The sequence below is a fragment of the Saimiri boliviensis genome, chromosome 4, assembly GCF_048565385.1.
Source record: "Saimiri boliviensis isolate mSaiBol1 chromosome 4, mSaiBol1.pri, whole genome shotgun sequence".
Lineage (NCBI taxonomy): Eukaryota > Metazoa > Chordata > Mammalia > Primates > Cebidae > Saimiri > Saimiri boliviensis.
In genome coordinates this window covers 102585810-102610167 of record NC_133452.1, presented here as the reverse complement: position 1 = coordinate 102610167, position 24358 = coordinate 102585810, and the positions used below count along the sequence as shown (strand labels likewise).

At 40.8% G+C, this 24358-nt stretch overlaps 1 protein-coding gene across 2 annotated transcripts in view; it reads right to left on the bottom strand.

Moving 5' to 3' along the window:
• ZFAND3 (zinc finger AN1-type containing 3) overlaps window positions 1-24358 on the bottom strand; it is a 329390-nt gene that overhangs the window by 34018 nt on the left and 271014 nt on the right. For both annotated transcript variants that reach the window (XM_039466542.2, XM_074397991.1), the window contains one exon: window positions 3318-3485. In XM_039466542.2, coding sequence (XP_039322476.1) covers window positions 3318-3485 — 168 coding nt within the window. The remainder of the gene's footprint in view (window positions 1-3317; window positions 3486-24358) is intronic.

Genomic DNA, 24358 nt, shown 5'->3' with positions numbered 1-24358 from the left:
TAAGAAGTTAAACTACTGAAGATGCTCTAGGATGCAGGATACCCTCCCAGCCTGGCAACCACATGAGTTTTCTAATTGGCACCCTGAAAGATTTCGCAGGAAAAGGTTATTACTTTGGTATTGTTGATTTAAAGGTTATCTAGTCACAGAGAGGCAGAGGAGAATTCCTCTTCAAAATTCCTCCTTATTGAAAGCCCATGGAGTGTCCTGGCAATTAACAATTCCTATCACCTCTAGCTGTTCCTTATGTGAGAAGGCTCAGAACTCGCCTTACAAATTGCTCTTTTGAAGATCAAAGGGAAGCTGAATGTGTCTGTGTGCGCTCTCGATGAGACTGTAATTTAATGGAATTTTTAGAGAAGGCTTCACTGGCAGTGTTTAGATGACAGCCCTGGGGCGAAGGATTCAGGGGAGCTTGGCCACTCTTCCCTTTGGAGCATCTTCCCTGCCTTTAATTGGCACCTCATTAGAAATTAATGAAAATGACATCCTCTGTTCTTCCTGCTCTAGGCATCGAATGCTACAAAAAGGCCCATCACAATTCATAACACATTCAATTTATATAGCAATGGCTCTTAAGCATTATTTATGAGATGTGAATTTCTTGTCAGCAGTTAATAACCTGTACAGAATGGAAGGCGAATGGAAGAAAAGATTGCAAATATATACGTATAAAAAGATTTCTGCAGTGAAGAAGTGTTCTGTTTGAGCTCAAACTACCTTTTTGAGTCTTCACTTTGAATAGTAAATTACTGTGTTATCCCCTCTCTAAAACCTTTCAGGGTAGTTAAACGTCTCTCTAACATCCATGCATCCTCAAGGAAGTAACTGTACAACTCACCCTTTCCTAGAGATATCCAAGCAGGCAGGAGAAACACAAGAGCTATTTATCAAAGACAATCCCAGACTTTTTTTTTAATGGCATGTTCCCACTTTTGCCCTTCATCTTTCGAAGGGTGGCAGCTGATGCAGTCATTTTTCTGGGCACATAAGTGTAATGCTCTCAGTGGGTCAAACTGAATGCCCAACTGTCTCTAGGAAAGTTACATCTTGTTGAGACTGCAGTAAGCTAAGGGCTTTCTTCTCCAACAGAAAAAGTCAAATCTCCCTATAAGCAGACTCTCAGAATTGGGCACAAGCCAAGATTACATGTTAGAGCATTTTAAATGGACGCATATTGCAGCAAACCCCTAGCCTCCTGCTCAAAGGTGAAGACTGGCAGAGTAATCTGTATTTACCAGAGGTTAGACAAGTTGGCTTTACTTGGGTGAATGTGAAGTCATCTAACATGTATTACTATTTTTTTTTTTCAGCTGGGTGCTAAGACCTTAGGAAATTAGGTAGCTTGAGTCAAAGCTGAAGGGTAAACTAGGAGTTCTGGTTACAATGTCTTTAGATCTCAGTGCTAAATTGTGAAATCTCCTGTTTGTCTGACAAGGAGAAGGAAGCATTAGCCACTGCCAGAGGCAAGACAGCATACTTGACAGACCAATTGCCTGACGCTACGGCAAATCCTGTGTAATACCCAGGATTCAGTTACTTTCAAGGAGGAAACAAGAACAGAAGGTTCAGGAAAATCCCACAATTCTAACTGAGGAACAACCAAAAGCCTATGTTACAAAAGCAATAGCTAAAATGACCAGGTAGGCTCACAACACTGGTAACAGACTGAACTGCTCAAATTCCCCAAGAGTTCACATGACCAAAGCAAGAATTTGCAGATCACAAAAGATGAGACAGCCTCTTCAGTGTGGGGCGAAGCTGGTTAGCCAACAGAGCCCAGAGTTTCCTCAACCAACCAGTGTCCCTGAGCTACATTGCCAAGAATTTAAAATTGCCTGGCAGGGTTGATCAAAATAGCCTAAGAATAAGGTTCTGAACTCACCTGGGCCATACTGCATGCATCAACACAAATGAAGTCTGAAAACTGCTGTCAGCCTCTGTTCCCACCACCTAGCCTAACCCTCTTTACAGTTTCCCAAAAACACTTAACGCTATAACCAAAACGCCCAAAAAACCTTATCTGGTAACATCTGGACTCCTCACGCTGGTTCCAGTTTCTGCAGTTGAATGCACACTTCCAATCTTGTGGAGTACCACATACACCAGAATATATAACGAACAGGTATCTGGTCATGACAGGACAAGAGCTCTGACTTAGGGTTTTTGTTTTGTTTTTGTTTTTGTGCCGTGACTCGGTTTTTATGAAAAGCTAATATCCTCTCTCTTCCTTCTCATTTCCAATAAGGCAGATAATTGAGAACTGTGGCAGCAAAGGCTGCTGCTCCAGAAGACGGTGAACTTCCAGTGACTGTTGCTTGATAACTGCTGAGTGAACTATTTAGTCCTGACTGCCAGCAATAGTACTTGTAGGATATCTTCACTGTCCCAGAAATGAAAGGGGGCTTCTAAAGCTGACTTCTCAGAAAGAAAGAAACAGGATTCTCAGAGGCTGGACTCATGTCTCAAAGTTAGTCTGATAACAGCTGAATTGGTCCGCAATTTTATATTATTATGTTTTAAAAGTAGGAAATAAAAACAAGTACAGGAAAACTATAAATCAGCCTAAAATAATGCTGCTATACAATTTTGTTCCTATGTGTCATGATACACGTGGTCAAGAAGAGAGAAAGGGTTGACTTAAGTTTTGTTCCAGTGCAGGTAGGCATCCCTGTGCAGCAATTCTAAAAGGTGGTATTACACTACAGAACACAGGAGGAAAGGTTACTGTAAAGCTATTTCAGACTGGGTATGGTGGCTCACACCTGTAATCCCAGCATTTTGTGAGGCAGAGACAGGAGGATGGATTTAGCCCAGGAGAAAAAAAAAGGGGGCTATTTCAAGTTATTAACTGACTTGATGAACTAAGGTTCAAAAGAAATTTTCTAAGGGATATGGAGAAGAAATCTTCCATTTATCATAAACAGTAAGAAGCACATTCAAAATTAACTTAATATCTGAATTTTTTGGTACATATTCCAGAATTCTGCTTGTTTGCTAAACTTCTAAAGTCATAAGTGAGAAAAAAACAGAGTAGTAAGTGGTGGGGAGAAGCTGAAAGCACTAAGCAGTGAGATGCAGCTCTAAGGAGATATGCATAAGAAGTGGGGGGTGTTTGCACACGTGAGAACAGTGTTCAGAAGCAAACATCCCGTACTCCCGATTTCTCAAGCCCCAAACCTATATAGCATGCATTATTGTAGCAAAGCTACAGTACTCAGAAGAAGAATGAAAGACTTCAGCCACTTAATTTCCAAAGCTAGGCCAAGGTGTTAAGGATATAGCCTCCCCATGGTGCCACTGGAGGAGATGCTTACCGCAGCGACACGATCCCAATTCCTGCTGCACCAGTTCCAGTTTGGTTTGGCACTGGAAGCACCGACGTCGACTCTTCTGTTTAGATCGGCTGGTTTCCTCGGACCGTTCCGTATTCTCCAGTAGTCGTGGCCGTTTTACTGGTGAAGCCTCATTCTCAGACTGTGAATCTGACCAAAACAACATATTTGGGGATCAGGATTAGTGCTTGGCCTGGCAAGCACAGCTGATTAATGTATTTCCAGGCATTCTCCTGACTGGCTACTGCCCTTGTCCAGGAAGGAACCAGACCCTTGTGAACCAGCTCTGACTTGCTTGGATTATACTGCACAAACCATGACAAGCAAGTACCTTTAGTGCTGACTTCTAACAAGCTAGGCCTGAGCTGGAGAGGAGGGTGCGTGTGGCTCAACAAAAACCAGTTCTATGTTGTTTTTAAAAATGGCTGAGATTCTATGAGGAGACCATTCCAGCTAAAAATGGGGTCCTGTTTTTGTATCCCCTTGCTGGGACCTAGATGCTTACTGCCTGTATTGTTTAGGTATCTTTTCTCGGGTATTCACTTGCCCTCAAGTAAACTGTAATTCTTTAGAGATGGGACTACGTCTAATATATCTCTGTATCACCATGCTTTCACAACTTCGTTCCAAAGCCAGTGTTTTTGTTGAGTGATCTGTAATCTTTTACAGTAAAATTACTCAAGTTTCTACTCGTAAAGACACAAAAGTCAGTTATAATACTGACAACTAGTTCAACTTGATTCAGTGAATGAAGGGGCAGCCCTGATGTGCACAAGCAAGTTGCCCCATGATCTCCACCATGGGTGTTGCAGGAGCAGCACTGGTTACTCCACCTTGAGGTGGAGCCAAAATGGCAGGTGGAGGGAGGTGTACTGTGTGACAACTGTGTCTTGAATAATCTGAAAAAAATAATTAAGATGCAATAAGGTTCTTATCACAGACAAGGCTGTAAATGACTCTTGCCTTCAAAAAACTGGGCAGCTCTTTGGGGCTCTGTATTCCTGAAATAGCTGCCTGCATACCCAGGATGTATCTCTTACCAAGTTCCAAAGTTGTCTGTGCTAAATTACCTCTACAAGGGAATCTCTTAAACAGTCTTCTTCAAAATAATCCAGATGCCACACGTTCTCACTCCTGTCACCCCCACCTTGGTCTAAGCCATCACCAACTCATCAAGCATACTACAAGAGCCTCTTTAACTGTCTCTCTGCTCACTTCCTTGTCTCTACAGTCTACTCTCCATGTAACAGCCATGTGATTCTGTTAAAAATAAAGTTAGAATTGGTTGGGCACGGTGGCTCATGCTGGTAATCTCAACACTTTGGGAGGCCGAGCCAGGCGGAACACGAGGTCAGGAGATTGAGACCATCCTGGCTAACATAGTGAAACCCTATCACTACTAAAAAAAAAAAAAAAAACAAAAAAAATTAAGTCGGACGTGGTGGCACATGCCTCAGGAGGCTGAGACATGAGAATCACTTGAACCCAGGAGGCAGACGATGCAGTGAGCCGAGATTGTGCCACTGCACTCCAGCCTGGTGACAGGGCAAGACTCCATTTGAAAAAACAATAACAAAAAAATCAAGTTAGAATCATGTTACTTCCCTGCTTAAAACCCTCTAATAGCTTCCCTTCCCAAAGTAAAAGTCCAGATACTTAGTTTGACTCTTGAATGCCCTGCATGACTTGCCCCCCGACCAGCTCCTACTGTTTTCCTTCCTTGCTCATCTACACTATTACTGTCTCCTACCTGTGGGACTTTGTACCTTCTGTTTGCTCTGTTGGAAACACTCTTCACCCAGATCTACATGGGATCTTATCTCTTTTGTATCCTTGTTCCTAAGTCCCATTTTCATTGAAGGTTTTTTCCCTGATCATCGCTTCTAGGTCATCAAATCCACATTCCTAGCACTTGCCCTCCTTTGTTTCCCTGTCATTTATTCTTCCATACCACTTAACCTTTAACATCATGCCCTAAAAGAATGTAAACTCCAAGAGGGTGAAAAATTTCACCTGCTTTGTTCACTGATGTGCCCTCCATGCCTAGGCTCAATAAGTATTTCCTGAATGAATGAATTTGTCTTCTAGGCAGTCATGTTCTACTTACACGTGGCTCTACTGAGAAGCCACAGCCCATAGGATGTATTTTAGTCAATGCTGTCTGTATGCCTCTTCCTAGCCTCCCTGTGTGTGAGGCAGACGCAGCACTTCACCCAAGATGGTCCAGCGACCATCTTGGTCCCCCAGCCTCGCTGCACTGTACTGGCATATGGAGGCCCTGCACCATTCTTAGCAACTACAGACTTCATTTTTCATCTCATTTAATTCGTCCAGTCCTACATAACATTGTGCCCCAACACAAACCAACTAAATAAGGCCTCTGATGAAAACAACTGAAAGCAAGTTCAGCCTATTTCCCAGCTCTGCTGAGTAAAGCCATCTAGACCCAGTCAGTGTGGTGACTAAGGTGGCCACACACAGGGCAGGCCCTCTCCCTTCTTCTACAAGAGCAACAAGCAACAATTTAAATGTAAATCATTACAAAGCAGTCAGTGGAAAGAAATTCACCTTGTATGAGCCACACTGCTCTCAGGGGGTGGAGGTCACAAACCAGTAATGGTTCTATTTGTATTAATAACCCTATTTGGACATTTTTTTGGGGGGGGGGGGAGGTAACAAGAAAATTCTAGAGTAAAAGCGGTGATAAAAAATGTTTTTTTCTGAAACAAAGTCCTAAATTCAGAGCATCCTTATAGGAAGTTACTCCCACTAGAAGGCATGTGTCAGCACAAGATGGGGAGGCAGTTAAAGCCTTTTCATTATTAATATGGTTAAAATCTGGAGGGCCTTGGCAGAATGCCAGCGTATCTGTAAGGTAACAAAAGACTGCTCAGACCCTGAGCCCCTTTCTTTCACATCACTGTGTCTGAATATGCAGAGTTCACATTTAGAGCTCTTTCTACATGACTCTAATCTCAAACTGGCAAACATGCTATCTGTCTGCAAAGCACCCACCTCCATTTCTAAAACAAACCTTTGCTGTAAGAAGACAATTTAATTTCAGTGTGGCAATGGAGCTGGGGGAAAAAATAAAGAAAAAACAAAAAGAATTTCAGTGTGGCAATGTTATCCTTAAGCTCACTATGTCCAAATAAGTAAGGGAGTTAGATATGTAAAGAAAATATTTTTTAAAATACATGAGTCCTATGGCTGAGGAATTCATATTTACATCATATCACAATCATCAGTCATCACCAAACAACCCGCTTTGATGGGACCTCCCTCCCTGCAAAATTAGGAGGCCTGTCCAGTCTTGACTTCTTTTTCTCTTAATTCCCCATCTCATCTGACCAATGTGCATTCAATAGCAACACTAAGGAATGTCTACATGGTCCCATGTTGAGATTTTCCTTGATCTATTCCACATTCATATGAAGACAATGAGTTATTTTTTCTGAAGGCAGCAGGCATTGAATATTCTTGAACAGTGAGTCCTAAAGGAGCTGTGATGCTACCACAGCTTCTGGATACAATGTACTGGCCATCCTAAAAGAACACCAATGAGCCCTAGTCAGTCCTCTGACAATCAATGTCCCAGCATCTGCACAAGTCTATGACCAAAAGCATCCATGTACAGAAAGTCTGAGCCACAGGAAGCAGTCCTAGGTGATTCTAAACTAAGGCAGAAGAAATGTCTAACAGAGTGTGTTATGTTTTAGAATCAAGGACCTATTCCCTAGTAAGAGATCCATACCTTTGAAACTCTGGAATATGCCCACTTACTCTTCCCTAGTTGATGATCTGTTAGATGCTCTATAATGCTCCCTCCCACAAGAGGGAAGGTTAATAAGCTTCCAAAACTGCTCACCCTACTCCACATGCTATTGTCCAGAAAGGTGACTACATACATGCAATTTCTTGGAGAAGCAAACCATTCTTTGGTATTTTCTCACAAGTCAACTTGGTGTTTTACTGAAAAGCTAATGAAATAAATAGTAACCTACAGGATCATCCTCACTTGCGTAAGAAATTTACACTTCCTCTGCTAATAAAACCTTGCGCCATGGGGTGAGTTGCTTAAATAAGAGAAACAGATGTCCAGGGTAGGGGTTCTAATGACATGATAATAAACTAAATAATTCAACTATTCATTTATAAGTTTATGTCAATTAGAGAAAGACTATCGGGGGAAAAAAAAGATCCAAATATGGTTGACATTAAAGGAACCATCTACTGCCCATATTTGAATAAATTCAACTATGATGACTTACTTTTGCTCACATATATCATTCCCTGTTACCCTGAAGCACTGCCAATTTCCCAAAAACACTGAATGCCTACCTGCATACTCTGAACTTGGGCAGTAATGGTTAAACATGGAGGGCGAGGTGAAGAGAAGTAATTCTTACATGCAGCTTAACTGTCAGAAGCAGCAAGTCCTTGCAAGGAGCATGCTCGTTAGCAGCAGGAGGAGGTGCCGTGCCAAGCTGGAAACCCTTCCCACCCCAGGAGTTAAGAGTGACTTCTAATTAAGGTCCTTCATAAAGGGCCAACAAAGCGCAGATTTTTTTTCTAGTATGCTTTTTTTTGAGAACATAATCTAGTATGGGTATCCCCACGCAGAGGTGCCATTCCCCCCATTCCAGGTTCTCACCAGACCCCTGCTTTCTGTGCCAATGTTTAATGGAATGAGAAAGACATCACATCAGATCCAGTCAGAGGAAACTCTGATAAAGAACTATAATGTGATTAAATGAGGAAGGAAAATCTTAAGAAGGATTTTGCATATTTAGCTTTCTTGGTTTGAAAGTAACTGCTGCTTAATTTTCAACAGAGAGACAAGTACTCTGCAGTCTGTCTCTTGGTATCCAAGGGAGATTGGTTCCAGGAACCCCCAAGGATACCAAATTCCACAGATGCTCAAGTCCCTTATATAAAATGGCATAGTATTTGCATATAAACTACATACCCCCTCCCATATATAGTTGACCCTTGAACAACATAGGGCTTGGCTGCTGACTCCCATTACAGTTGAAAATTTTCTAACTTCTGACTTCCTCAAAACTTAGCTAGTAATAGCCTCCTGGTGGCCAGAAGTCTTACTGATAACAGTGACAGATGATTAACACATATTTTGCATGTTTTATGTATTATATACGGTATTCTTACAATAGAGAAAAGAAAATATTAAGAAAACCACATGGAAGAGAAAACAGTTTCTCTTCCGTAAGTGGAAGTGGATCATCAAAGTCCTCATCCGTGTCTCCACACTCAGTAGGCAGAGGAGGAGACGACAGAGGAGGAGTTGGGGGCTGGTCTTGCAGTTTCAGGGATGGCAGAGGCAGAAGGAAATCTGCACATAGTGGACCTGCACAATTGAAACCCATGTTGTTCAAACTGTACTTTAATCTTCTCTAGATTACTTATAATACAATATAAACACCATGGAAATCGTTGTTATACTGTGTTATTTAGGGAATAATGACCAAAAAAAAGTCTACATGTGCAGTACAGACACAAACATCCATTTTTTCCAGATATTTTCAATCTATGGTTGGTTGAATCCATAGATGGTAGGCTGGCTGTACAGTGATTTTAAAGTCACAGAACCTTCTGAAGAGAGGAATTCTAATTGTACTTTCCTAGCCAGTCTCAGAAAGTAGTGGTAAGACTTTCAATTTAGGAATACAGTTTAACTGGAAGGCTTAACTGGAGACAACAAACAGAGCTACTTTTAAAATTCTGTTTTGTCTCTGGCAGAAATTCACATTTGTTCCTTACTGTCACTGTTCTTGTCTTTATTACTCATGTTCTCTCCTGAAAATTTCCAAATAAATTGTGTCAGGCCTGTCAAAGCTGAATCTCAATCTCTCTTAATCTCCTGTCACCCTGCAGCTGGCAGCCTGCACATACCCCAGGCACTAACCACGGCTGTGGCTTCCTGACATCTCAGGCAGGCAGGCTCTTAGGCCTCTGTACAAGCCAACACTCACAATACCGAATAGAGAGTGGGAGAAGCAACGTGGCAACAAAGAGAAGAAAGCCTTCTGCGATTCCCTTCACCCACACTTTCCCTTACTTCTACGAAAGATGAATCTGTTTAATCTCAGGCTCTCTGACAGCTTTTGAGGTACTCAATCAGTTTTTTTAGAACCTATCACAGTCTCTTGACAGACTGACATTTATGATCCCAACAGCCTGTGCAAAAACATCAGTAAGAGCAATAATTAATGAACCCTCACACATCACTGCTGTTTCTCCTTCGACCATTTAAAAGGAACTTTAAGTTGGTAAAACCTTTGTCCACAAAAAATACCACACCCTCCTGGAAAAACTGATAAAAGAGGCTTGAAAAAACCCTGTTTTACAGGTACTTTCCCCTGTGTTTCTCCTCATGCTTTGCTTTCAGGGTATACGCAGGGATTAGATTCATCCTCTCCTGACATTTTACTCTGTGTGCCATGAAAGATTTTAAGAGAGAAAACATCTTGCAATCCATTAAAAAAATTTTCCCATCTCGTTTGGGATTTTCCCTTCCTTTCTTATGTTCCTAATTATCCTAAAATAATATTGGAATAACACATCTGTTGAAAAGCCATTGTGTGGACAGAGAATGAGGTTCAAGAGGCTGATTATTAAAATTTTGTGGAGAACGCCATCACTTTTATTTGATATGGAGATAAATCTAGCTTGAAATACTCCTAGGATGTCATGTCCTACATTACAAACATTTAAAAAGTCAGTTGTTCACAAACTGCCATGCAGTATAATTCCTAAGCATTAGTCTCCCTCTCCTGGTGGGAACACGAGATTGGGAGATCTGGAACAGCTGTTCAGGAAAGCTGACTCTCTTAGGAGTGCACCTGAGCTTTGGAAGTCTCTATCCTCAGTATGCCCAAAAAACACATGGCATCAGAAATCTTCTTGGGGCCTCCTGCTATCATCCACCAATCTGATTTTGGTCTTCTAGATAGCAATGCAGAAACTGCTTCTGTGGAGACTTTTTTGACTAGAAGACAGCTTAAAGAACAGCAGAACACACAGAAGTCAGGAGTCATGACAAAATTATCATATGCCCTTCAGGAGATGACTACCCACATATCCCAAAGGTATGTTTTAAAGACTGAGATTAGGTTTCTCACTTCCTCATAGCCCATCTTCCCCTCCCATTTCTGGTACACAGGAACTTGGAAGCTGATTTTGGCAGTACACCATGGTACCAGAAACAAGTGACTATGAATTCATCAAAAGATCAAGCAGGAGAAGTTAATGAGCCATGGCAGAACAGCTCTCCATCAAACCAAACAATTTTAAATAAAAGTCATGGTACCAAGTCCAACAGTTTTAGAAAGTAAGGTTTTCCCTTTAACTCTTCTTTCTAATCTGTATGTCTTCTATTTCTTTTTCTTGACTGTGCTGGCTAGTCCTTCTGGCATGATGCTGAACAGGAGTGCTGGGAGAGCACACCCTTGGTTTGTTGCCAGCTGTAGGGAAAAAAGCATTTACTTTTTACCCAACTTTTTATTTTAAAAATTTCAAACACACAGAAAAGGTCAATGAATAATACAATAAGCACCTGTGTAGGCTCCATTCAGATTCAACAATTAATGTTTTATCACATTCCTTTGACTCGACTGTAATGGTTAGTACTAGTTGTCAACTTGATGGGACTGAGGGATGCCTAGATGGCTGGTATTGTTTCTGGATGTGTCTCAGTGTGTCTGCCAGAGGAGACTGACGTTTAATTCGGTGACTGGGAGAGGAAGATCCACCCTCAATGTGGGTAGGCACCATCCAATCAGCTGTCAACATAGCCAGAACACAGCAGGAGGAAGAAGGTGGAAGAAGCTTGTTTCCTGAGTCTTCTGGTCCTCTTTGCTCTTTCCACACCAGATGCCTGCTTCTGCTCCTCCCGCCCTTGGACTTTAGACTGTAGTTCTTCAGCCTTTAGACTTTACAAGTTGCACCAATGGCTTCCCAGGGACTCAAGCTTTCAGCTGCAGACTAAAGGCTACAGAAGTGATCTTGTGATCAAGTGATCCTGCAGACTAAAGGCTGCACAAGTGATGCAAACTAAAGGCTGCTCAAGTAATCTTCCTGCCTCAGCCTCCCAAGTAGCTGGGACTACAGGCATGAGCCACCACATCTGGCTAATTTTTTTGTATTTTTGGCTAATTTTTTTGTATTTTTATTAGAGACAGAGTATTGCCATGTTGCCTAGGCTGGTCTCAAACTCCAGGCCTGAAGCAATCCTCCACCCACCTTGTCCTCCCAAAGTGCTGGGATTAGAGGTGTAAGCCACTGCACCTGGCAGGAAGGGAATATTTAATTGTATACTTTCTCTGCTACATATTCAGAACCAGAAATGTAAAACTTCCAGCAGGCACCTGACAAGTCCACATGGGATGGCTGGAGGACTGGCCCAAGTAAAGAAGGTGAAAAGCAGGTACTGTGTCATCAGCTCAGTTTCTACTGCACCTTGCAGCTGGCAGGGGGTAGAGGGAAGAATATTCTTCCTCCAACTGCCTTCACTGCACCTCTTCCACATACTGGACATCAGGATACGGCTGTGTGCCTTGGCAAGGAGATGCTTAGGCAAAGATTAGGATATAAGCTTGCTACTAGTGCTTTCAATCACAATTTATTTTAGTCTGATGGTATGCTCTGTGACTGAAACTGAACCGAGAAGGCCACACAAGTCATTCTTCCAATTATCTCCTTTCCAATGGTCTCCTTGTCTTTTTCTCACTGCCCTTTACCTCCTGACTGATACCACACTGCTGTTAGTAGTTGCTATAAGACATCTCTTCATAGCTGCATTACTCAATTCTCTAAAATTCTTATTTTAAACCTAAGAAAAAAAATTCGCCAGACTAAAAAACGTAAAGCAAAAGCCCAGGAAGGTTCATTTGTAAAAATAACCACAATTTCATATAGTGCAGTAATATTCCCAGTTTACTTGATCTGTTTAATTTACATAGGCTTCTTGATTAATGTCTCCTCTGTCCAGGGCCATGACAAAAGTCAGTATCTGATTCATTATTTCTTAAGTGCCTACTGTGTGACAGACACTGGGCTTTGAACTAACAAGTCAAAACCGAGTACAGTAGTGAGCTGTCCCCTCAAGGAGGCCATAATCCAGAAGGAAAGACACACAGACACACACAGACACAGACACACACACACACACAAATACAACTAGGGCCACAGTAAGTGGTATATTAAAATATGAATGGAGTATAATCAACAAACAAAGTAAAAGTGATAAACTCTGCGGTATGGGGGTGCTTAAGAAACAGATGAGAGAAAAGTCAGACAAAGTACCTCCTGGATTTAATTACTATATTTACAGGCATGTAGACAGATGATTTTTAGCTCATACCTGTCATCTCCACATTCTTTTCTCTTTGGCCTGTCTTTATGAATGTCATTTGTATGTAAGTTGCTGCTCATCTACCTTCTTCTCTTTACCAAAAACCATCAACTAAATAGACCATTTCACAGTCTGGGAAGCAAAGGGCCCTGAGGAACACCAGTCTGGTGGGTTTTTAGGGAAATTAAGCCATTGTATATCTTCTCCCTCCCTCTGACCCCGGGTGGTTCAGTTTTTTTCTTGGAGGCTCATGAACATCTCACTAAAATGTCAGTGGTCAGCTCAGTTTTCCTTCCATGATGTTTATTTACCTTATTTACCTAATATTTCTGTCTGCTCAGATATACACATGGCTTTCACTGCTAATTTTTCTCTATTAGCAATCTTCCAAACCAATTTTCTTATTATTAAATGTTTTATTTTGAGGTACCTGTAGGTTTCCACGTAGTTATAAGAAATAACAGAGATCCCATGCGCCCTTCATCCAGTTTTCCCTAAGGATAACATCTCATAGAACTCTAGCACAACTTTACAACCAAGATACTGATATGGATATCATCAAGACACACAACATTCCCATCGCCACAAGAATCCTTCTTATTGCCCTTTTACAGTCATGTCTACCCTCCCTCCCTTTTCCCCACTGATCTCTGACAACCTCTGACAAATCAATTTTTCCTTCATTTCTAGAATTTTGTCATTTCAAGAATGTCACACATGTGACTATATACATGGACTTATACAGTGTGTATATAACCCATGTGTCCAAACTCATTAAAAAAAAAATTTTTTTTAAGAGACTGGGTCTTGCTCTGTCACGAGGACTGGAGTGCAGTGGCATTATCACAGTTCATGGCAGCCTCAAACTCCTGAGCTCAAGTGATCTTCCCCTCAGCTTCTGGAGTAGCTGGGATTATAGGCATGACCCAGCATGCCTGGCCTTGTATAACACTATTTTTAAAGGCCACTTATCACAGAAGGTGGATATGACAAAACAGATTCCTTAAAGTTTAGCTTCAATACTGCAATAATGAACACTAACACAAAGCACATACTCTTTATCAGCACTTTCTAAATGCTCTTACATATATTAATTCATTTTGGTGTTGTAACAAGGCTATGAGGTAGCTACTACAGCTAGTGCTCGACTTAACGACCACGGTCGAGACTGCGGAAAGAGTTGTAACATGATTTGGTCGTAAGTTGAGTAGGCTGTATGTACAGTTGAAATGGTGCATGTGGAGACGGTAGTGCTGCCAGAAGCTGGTCTGCACTGTCATACGCCCAGCTGGGCAACGTCTGCGCTGCCAGACGTGGAGCAGTCATGGCTAGCGATTGTGGTCGTAAAGTCGAATGGTCCTAAGTTGCATAGGTCGTAAGTCGATCAATACCTGTACCTGCATTTCACAGATGAGGAAACTGAGGCACTGGTTAAGTGAACTGTCCACAGTCACACAGCTAGTGGGGGAAGAGTAGCCTGGCCTAGAGTCCTTGCTCTTAACTACTATATAACCTGTCTTTAACAGTCATTATACTTAAAGATGCTACTTCTGCTTTCCCATAAGAGTATCTTAACACGAAGACAAGTTTTCTGCTACTTTCTGTGTATATCTCCGGGATGAGGGCAGGGGACAGATACTGGGGCAAATATGGGAATGAAAACAAGCTCTCTTCCCTATTCCATAAAATCCTCTTGTCCAGATATGATTATGATTTATCTAGGATATTTCTGTTGAATAACTCTACTCATCCTCCGCTATTAGAGTATGACTTAAAAGGTTTCTCATATGATTTTCTTTCCACTCCTGGTAACTTTCTGAATTTCTGTGGATTGTAGTCATAGCACTTATTTATTATTTTCTGTTGTGACATACGACATCATTCCATCGGTCGTATCTTAGGCTTAATCTTGCATTTAGATACTTGCGTGTTATTTTTAAAAAGTTCATCCACAAAAGTTTTTTTACTGATTATTTGTAGGATGATACAAAAAAAAAAATTTCTCCCTATTAGCACAAGAAAACCCAGATATTTTCATTTGAAATTTTATGGCTTTTAATAATCAGGTAAGGTAAAACATGTCTTCTCAGCTTTATATGGTCCGCACAAGCAGAAAACAAAGCTTCCTCTTCGCAACCACCCTGATAGTATCCTAACAGCTCATAAACCAGGTCTCTTTACCAAAAAAGCACAGATGAGGATGGGTTCATCTGAAAAATTGCAGCCACCATCCTTGTTTGTTAAGTACCATTTCCAGTGCACTAATTACGGATAGGGCATTGCCAGGAGCTAAATTCCTCAAAGAGGTGTCTAGTCAGTGGAACCTGTCAGGCTAGCAAGCGAGCAGTCACCCTTTGTGGCTGATACTTCACCTAACACCAGGCGTCCCCAAACTTTTTACACAAGGGGCCAGTTCACTGTCCTCAGACCGTTGGAGGGCCGCCACATACTGTGCTCCTCTCACTGACCAACCAATGAAAGAGGTGCCCCTTCCTGAAGTGCAGCGGGGGGCTGGATAAATGGCCTCAGCGGGCCGCATGCGGCCCGCGGGCCATAGTTTGGGGACGCCTGCCCAACACCATTTCCTTGTTTTAGCTTCTCTATTAGCAAGACCTCTCCTGCCTGCCTAACTAAACCATATTACTTTTTCCCATAATTTTTTCAGTTCTCACTACAACTTACAAATGATCCTTTGGATAAAAGGTTATCCAAATAGATAACCTTTCCTTTTTATAACATGCTTGGGGAATCTTAGAGTTCAACAAAATTACAATGCATTGATGTTTAAAAATACTACATTTATAGCATCAGTAGAGTACCAAATAAGATAGTACTTTAAGGTAAGACAAAAGAGAGAGAAAAGCAAAACTAAAAAACCTAAGAGAAAAATCTACTTCTCAAAGTCCACATGCCCAAACCCCCTCATTTCTGTTCCCTGGCCACAAATCTATGACCATGAGAATGCAAATATTTTTACAGTGTTAAAACTAGACAGAACTTCTGTTCTACTGCCTTATCCAGTATTTATCAGAAAAGCAAAATCAGCCAAGATTTTTCATCTGCTGAAAGACAGAAACTTGAGAAGCCCATGAAGAGTGTGTGTGTGTGTGTGTGTGTGTGTGTGTGTGTGTGTGTATATATAAATATCTCCAGATTTATTTTCATATACAGTTAAGTCCTCAATGTTGCTGACAGGCTCTTAGAAACTGTAACTTTAAGGAAAACAACACAGAACAAAGCCAACTTTTTTTTCTCATAACGTTATAACCAAATGATGTTATTCAAGAACCGGCTGTCCTTTCCCTTAAAGCTACAGTTTCCAAGAATGAATCAACTATGTTAAGTGAGGACTTACAGTAACTGTGTTTAAGATGGGCAATACTGTTTTCATTTTCTTAGAACATTCATACAGAAGTTAAACTTCCAGCTGGGTGCAGTAGCTCACACCTGTAATCTCAGCACTTTGGGAGGCAGAGGCAGGAGGATCACCTGAGGTCAGGAGTTCGAGACCAGCCTGGCCAACATGGTGAAAAACCGTCTCTACTAAAAATACAAAATTTAGCTGGGCATGGTGGCACATGCCTGTAGTCCCAGCTACTCTGGAGGCTGAGGCAGGAGAATTGCTTGAACCCAGGAGGAGAAGGGTGCAGTGAGCCAAGATAGCATCACTGTACTCCAGTGTCGGGGATAGAGCAAGACTCTGTCTCAAAAAAAAACAAACACAAAAGTTAAACTTTCTAAAAATACAGAATAAGTGTCCTGATTACTCTGCAGTTACATGAAGCCTAGAGGTATTTAAATTCTGCCTTATAAAATTATACAAATTTTGGGTAGCTGGGTAGTACCTGTAACTGTGGCCACTTCCTCCTACGGATGACTTATATTTGAACAGGTCAGGAGGGAAGAGACAAGTCAGAAGTCTTCAAACAATGTTGTACCCCAAAACCTTGGTCTCTAAGAGATGACTTGCCCAGGGGTTAACCTAATCTGGCCCTGGGTCCTTGCCAAAAAAACTGAAAATCGATTTCCTTTATGGAGGAACACTGAATATAGGGGTGAGGTGGGGAAATGGGTAGAGATAAATGAGATGCTAATTCAAGTAAATTTTCTGAAATTGTATTAAAAACATACATACACAGACAAAATGTCAGGTATTAGCATGTAAATCATCCCACTCCTATGAAGCCTAATTACCCTACTTGTGGGTATTTTTGATCTTCCAAATGTTTTGCCTGTCTGACTTATAATGCAAGCTTTTAGAGTGGGGGCAGAATTAGCTATGTTCAGTACTCAACTGGTGCTCAAGAGTAAGATAATGATGATGATGAAGAAGAAGAAAGAAGAAAGAAGAAGAAAGAGGAGGAAGAGGAAGAAGAAAGAAGAAAGGAGGAAGGGGGAAGACGATTTCTAAAACAGGACAAGCTGCTAATGATGGTCATCTTGCAGTGAGAGACAGTCATCCCATGGGATGTGCTCCAGGTTTAATGTAAGGGGGAAATGTTTGAACGTTTATATTTTGCTGTTTAAAAAAATCAGCTTGAATGCATAACTGAGTAGATGCTAAAATTAAATAGCTGATTTGTTTTTAAACTATTTTTGTTTCTAATTTAGCATCAGCTTAATTCAGTTCCTCTCCCTGCCCTTTTTTTTTTTTTTGAAAGGGAGTCTGGCTCTGTAGCCCAGGCTGGAGTACAATGGTACAATCTTGGCACACTGCAACCTCCGCCTTCTGGGTTATTCTCTGCCTCAGCCTCCCAAGTAGCTGCAATTATAGGCTCCTGCCATCATGCCTGGCTAATTTTTGTATTTTTAGTAGAGACAGGGTTTCATCACATTGGCCAGGCAGGTCTTGAACTCCTGAACTCAGGTAATCCGTCTGCCTTGGAATTTAGTCTTTTGACTCACTGCTCTCAATAGAAATCCTTAAGCTTATAATAAATAACTTCTGTACCTCATGTGACATGATGCTAAATGAACCAAAAGTTAGATTTCTTCTGGTATATTATGACAAAGAGTGCCCAGGAAAAGCCTTATATCTTTTCTTATCCCTGAATGAATGTATTAGATGTTCCTTACTTGGGGTTGTGTCAGTGTTGATGTAGGCACTACCAAGTGTGTATAACATTTAGAAGGGCTGAAAAAAGCTGCTTTAAGAAAATGTTTTGGGCCGGGCACAGCGGCTCACATCTGTAATCCCAGCACTTTGGGAGGCTGAGGTGGGCAGATCACGAGGCCAGGAGTTCAAGGCAGGCCTGGCCAACATAGTGAAACCCCATCTTTACTAAAAGTACAAAAATTAGCTTAGGCGTGATTGCCGGCACCTGTAATCCCAGCTGCTTGGGAGGCTGAGCCATGAGAATCATTTGAACCTGGGAGGCAGAGGTTGCAGTGAGCTGAGACTATTCCACATCACTCCAGCCTGGGTGACACTACGAGACTACGTCTCAAAAAAAAAGAAAGAAAATGTTTTATAACAAAAAAAAAGAGAAATAATCCCATTTGCAAAATAAGCTGCTGAAAAATCAGAAGCAAGGAATTCTGTATAAAAACCATTATCAGGAAAACTGTCTTTAGTATATGTTTGAAACATGAGAAGAGCAACTGTCTAACACTGTAACCTCAATTCAACCATATTCACTGAAAGAACTGTTATTTATCAAGATGCCTACACTGTAAACCACCATACTAAAAATCAACTATATGTTATACCAGTTTTAAGTTTGCAGTTTTGACAACTGTTCTGTAGCTATGTAAAATAATTCCTTGGTTTTAAGAATTACACACTGAAGTTTTCGTATAAAAGGGTATCATGTCTGCAACTTACTCAAATGGTTAGGGATATGGATACAATACACATACATACATACATACATACATACATACATGTGTACAGACAGACATAAAGAGGGAGAGAGATAAGGCCAGTGTGGTAAAATGTTAACATAAGGGAATCTGGGTAGGGGGTAGAATATTAGGAAATAGTCTTTTAACTTTCAAAGTCTGAAATTATGTTAAAAAAGAAAACTCCACAACTTTATTCCAGAGTAGCTTTCTTCCTTAGAGATAAATGGCTAGAGTGCCTACTGAATTCTTTCTCAGATATGTTGACACTGTTTAGGTCTGATGGGAAAGTACATGACAACATGGTTGTAGCTGGTAATCAACAGTACGGTCAGAACTCATGCTTCTCCAGGTTGCAGTGAAGCCAAAACTTACCTGTAGGTACACTTCAATGATTACTCACAGACTTTTACTTGTCATCTCTTGGTTCCTAATTCCTCTCACATTAATAAGAACCTATTTTTAATTGCATACACTGCAATGGCTGTTCCAGGAAGGATGACCACCAAGACATTAAGATATGATTTTAATCTTCTAGAAATAAGTTTATCAACAGGATCCCAAGGAAAAAGTGGAACTACATCTTGTCAGTTACAGGAATTATCAGTTAATGCCAAGCTGGAAAACAGTTCTGCTACAGCTAACACGTCTCATTCAAAAGGGTACTACACGAGTTCTCTCCCTGCATACAGCTTTCTTTTAAAAGTCATCTGCATATTTGAACATATAATTCAAGCTGTAATATAATAACATTATCTTTGGAGAAGAGTTGTTCGACTTCTGTAGTTAAACAGAAGCAGCATCCAGCACATTTTTCAAGTAAATATGTATATACCTTGGGACCCATATTCAAGGTAAAAATTTTAAAGATGCCTGCTAGTCTTTTTCTTCACCCTTTGCTAAAGTAACAGAAAAATGAACACAATCTGAGTTAAATACCCTATTTTCTTACTTATATATGTATACATTTTTAGTAAGTTTTGAAAGGGTGAATGGATGTGGGAAATGCATAGCATGTAACTTATTCCCCTGTCTACTGAACTAATGGAGGTGTGGTTTATTTAAAATTCTGAACTGTGGTTCTGCTATTTGGGAATGGCTTTCTGAAATGCTGTGGGTGCATGCTGGTAATGAAACAGAGAATTCAGAATGACGGGGCGCATAAGGCCAAATAAGCTTTTATGGCAGAGTATGTGTATGCACTAGAAATAATTATACATATGTAGTGGGAGGCTGGTTAACTGAACCCACAGAGTCACTTGGCTGCTCAGATAACTAATCACAACATTAAGTCCCTCCATGACAAAAATGCCTCCAAGGTTAAACTGTTTGATTTTTAATCATAAACCAGTAAATTTATTAGCTAAAGTATCTTCTCATGTTGATTTGGATGTAACAGCCAGTCTTTCTTACCCAGACTTTATCATCAGAAACTATTAACCCTCTGTGGCCCCTAAATTGTGATTTGCCCTACAAAGAAAAAGAGTTCTCAGTTTTAAGTATAAAAGCTTAGAGACCTCAGGAAATAGAGTATTTCTATTTTTAAAAGGCAAGCTTGTGAAATCTTTGTAAAGATTACTTTCTACCAATACATACAGTGATATTTAACTTCCACAGCCTAGACAAGGAGTTCGAGATGAGCCTGAGCAAACCCATCTCTACCAAACAAAAACAAAAAACAAACCATATATGTAAATATGTATTAAAGTCACAGTTTCCAAGAACCAATCAATAATGTTAAGTGAGGACTTACTGTAACTGTATTTAAGATGGGCAATACTGTTTTCATTTTCTTGGAACATTCGTTTAGAAATTAAACTTCTGGCCTGGTGCAGTGACTCACACCTGCAATCCCAGCACTTTGGGAGGCTGAGGCAGGCAGATCACCTGAGGTCAGGAGTTCGAGACCAGCCTGGCCGACATGGTGAAACCCTATCTCTACTAAAAATATAAAAATTAGCCGGGCACGGTGACACATGCCTGTAGTCCCAGCTACTCCAGAGGCTGAGGCAGGAGAATTGCCTGAACCCAGGAGGCTTAAGTTGCAGTGAGACAACTACACACCTACCTGTAGTCCTAAGCTACTCGAGAGGCTGAGGTGGGAGAATTGCTTGAGCCCAGGAGGTCAAAGCTACAGTGAGTTGTGATGGTGCCGCTGTATCCAGCCTGGGCTGGTGGATCACCTGAGGTCAGGAGTTTGAGAACAGCCTGGCCAACATGGTGAAACCCAACTCTACTAAAAATACCAAAAAAAGAAATTAGCCAGGTGTGGCGGGGAGCTCTGTAATCCCAGTTACCTGGGAGGCTGAGGCAGGAGAATCACTTGAACCCGGAAGGCGGAGGCTGCGGTGAGCCAAGATTGCACCCTTGCACTCCAGCCTGGGCAACAAGAACAAAACTCCATCTCAAAACAAAACCAAAAAAACTTAAACTAGTTAATGCCAGCTTGAATTAGCTACTAATTGTACATGCTATGTTCCCTCCTCAGTCCACAATGGTTCCTTCCTTACAACCTCAGCTCTCTGCTGTTACTTACAGTTTATGGTTATTATTTTTTCTCTATTCAGAACATGGTGACCACCTTTTCTAGGAGGAACTCCCTAGTTCACCTTGTCTCAGCTAACTGTTTACTCATTTAATAAGAAAATCTCTATCTGCATGTCTTACCTTATATACTCTTAGAGAAAAATAATGCCTCTGGGTTTCTGTCTCTGCTGAGTCTTGCTTGTATGCCTCTTCCATCTCTCCTCTAATCTTTTCTATTTCTCTTCTGGATCCCTTTTCTTTGCATTTTAGTGGGGGCAAAATATTTGACTATTTTCACCTCCACACCAAAAAATGCCCGACCCAGTCTCTCCCCACAACCACCACAATTTGCTCAGTTTTAATGGTTCAATTAACTCCACAATGAGTGATTTCTGTCCGCTGTCTTTATTACCCTGCTATTAAGGCCCTCTTCAATTTCAGGCTTTGGTTTGCCACACATTACACAAACTTTTTTCAGGTTTTCCAATGAACTTCTGCTAGTCATAGCCATAGTTTTGCTGACCCCTCTTCTCATGCATCTTTCATGACCCTGTGAGAAGCTTTCTCCTTTCTTTAGCTTTCTTAATTCACTGGCTCTTCTTTCTCTTTCCTGCCCCTAAATACAGTCTTTACCCCATTTTTCTCTTCTTTATTCATTTGTACAGCTTTACTGCTTCTAAATTAGCAACTTCCAAAACAGGTCCGTATTTGTAGTTTTCCACAGGACTACAATAATCGAAGTTTAACTCATCAGAAACTGAAAATAGTTTCAGTGAAGTTTTCTTCCTACTCCTTCTGTGTCAGTTACATTTTTCTTCTCTCAGTTCTCCAGATTTATACTTTGCAGTATTTCTTCAGCCTACTCTAATCAGTCATCAAATCCTGTCAATTATTCTTTTCAAACACATCTTAATCAGATTTATTTCTCTTTCTCTATTCCACTGGCCACTACTCACAGAACATTCTTTGAATAAATAAGTAGGAACTGATTTTTTTTGGCAAGTCAAGTATTACTTTATATGCAAAAGGGAAAACCTATTTATATTAACCCAAAGGCAAGGCATTTTATAGACTTAAGGACCCTCCTATAACATTAATTCTTAGTTTATATAGCTTGTAATATTGGGATTATCGTGTATCAGGCTTCTTCAAAACTGAGATATACCTAGGAATCAGAGAAAAACTAAAATATCTCTAATAGCAAGAAGGCTCCTGATAGGTTAGTTTTGAGGTAAATACATAAAGAAGTGTATTTACTTAAAGGCACAAGTGGCAAACAAATGAAATACCAGAATGCTGATAAACTCCTGGATCAAACTGGAAAGCCCTTTCCAAAAGTATTCTTCTGTGACTCTGTTACAGATTTCTATGTCAAAGGTTTAATTATTGTAATTTAGTGAAGCTGAGTACTCAAAGTTGAACAGAGATGTATCTCAGTTTTTCCAAGTACTAGGTGCTTATGTCCTACTCAAAAGCACTGCCAAGTCACATGTGAAGTTTTCCATTCACTAGAAAACACAGTCCTACTGCTAGACTTTCCCTCCATGTTCTAGTATTCCTTCATGGGATCATTCCCCATGACTCTAAAGTGAATTCTAAGCATTTTATGAGGAAGATAATTCTTGAAAAGAAAAATACAACATTAATATATCTGCTCCTAATAATTGGCATAATCTTATTTTCCTGGTCTTCACTTTTTGAAATAAGTAAGTTCTATCTCTTGCTCTCAAAAGCTGGAATTAGCTGTACTTGTTTCTATACTTATTCTCTCTCTCTATGGTGTAAGCTCCCAGAGACAAGATACACATTTATCACTTCTTTTGCATGTTTCTAGAGAATCTACTACAGGACTCTGTCACAGCAGTCTTTTAGTAAAGTGCTTGGACTGGCTGCCTAACGACAGTGTCTCAGCTGGTCCTATAACCCACGTACGTAAGCAGTTCCTTACGAGGGTGTGATCTGTAACTATGACAGCAGACAATACAGTAAGATTACAACTTTAATCGGCCATGATTATGAAATATTTCTGAAGACACTTCTTGAGGCGGGTGCCTTGGAAGCAGACACAGGTATGAGGAATAAATGCTAGCTCACCTGCTGGCAGGCGAGGCAATGGGACCATCTCTTCAGATAGATGAGCAAGCAGGAAAATGGAGAATACAACTTGTCTTGGAAGCAAGCAGCAAGATGAGGCAGTAAAACCCATCAGCATACATCATCCTATCATCGCCCAGTGTCATCCACAGCCTCTATTAGCCCTCGCTGCATCAGCGCAAGTCCCAGATACTTTATCCTGTTTATAATTGCTGATGAGCAGTAATAAGGCCTCCATGCCTCAGCTCCGTCCGTTCCACTTCGGCACCCACCTATTAGGTAATAACTTTTATTTACAGCCTTGCTTGATGCGCTATTCTATTAGTAGAACCAGGAACTGAGTAGGGCAAAAAAAAAAAAAAAAAAAAAGGCTCCTTAATGGGCAGTATCATTGCAAGGCTCAGATGATTTATAATGCCGCTTTGTGGCTGTTCTATCATACTCCTGGTAAGACTGCTTTGGGAAGGCTGCGTTTCTAACATGCTGCCTTCCAACAGGCACACACATGTTAGGGAGCATCACCTGAAAGGCACTCCCAAACCTATCCACCCCACCTATTAAAAAAAAAAGGTCCAAAAGTTTCAAAGGAGGAGAGGGGAATTAAATTCCCCTGATATGCTTTTTAAATAGTATTGGCTCAGGCATTTTGTCCCAGTGGAGCAATAGAACAGCTAATTAATGAAAGTTCAGGGCTCTTTCTCCTTGGTAAGAATGCAAGCTATGATAAAATAGACTATTAAAAAAAAAAAAAACCCAGCTGTAACTGCATTTGTGGACCCATGCAAACTGACTTGTGCAAAGCATGTGAATCGCAAGGAGCTCAACAGCAAAGCCTGGACTTCTTACATACACACACACATCTCCAAAACAGCAACAAGACACATCACATTTCCCTTTCCTTTTCATACTACAGTGCATTTTTATTTTTCTTTTTTCTTTTTTAATTGCATTTTAGGTTTTGGCATACTACAGTGCATTTTTATTTTTCAAGGGCAAAAATCCCCCTTGATGAGACTGCATCCTGGCTTGATATTCCACTTATTCACTTATATTAAGCCTTTACTCAGAAGCCCCTGCTTCTCCTGAGTAAAGCCCAAACGAGGCCTCTGAAACAAGCATGTGACTTTAGGTATAGCAAACGGACACATTCTGTGTTGTACTGAAACACAAACATAGCAATTGGTGGCAG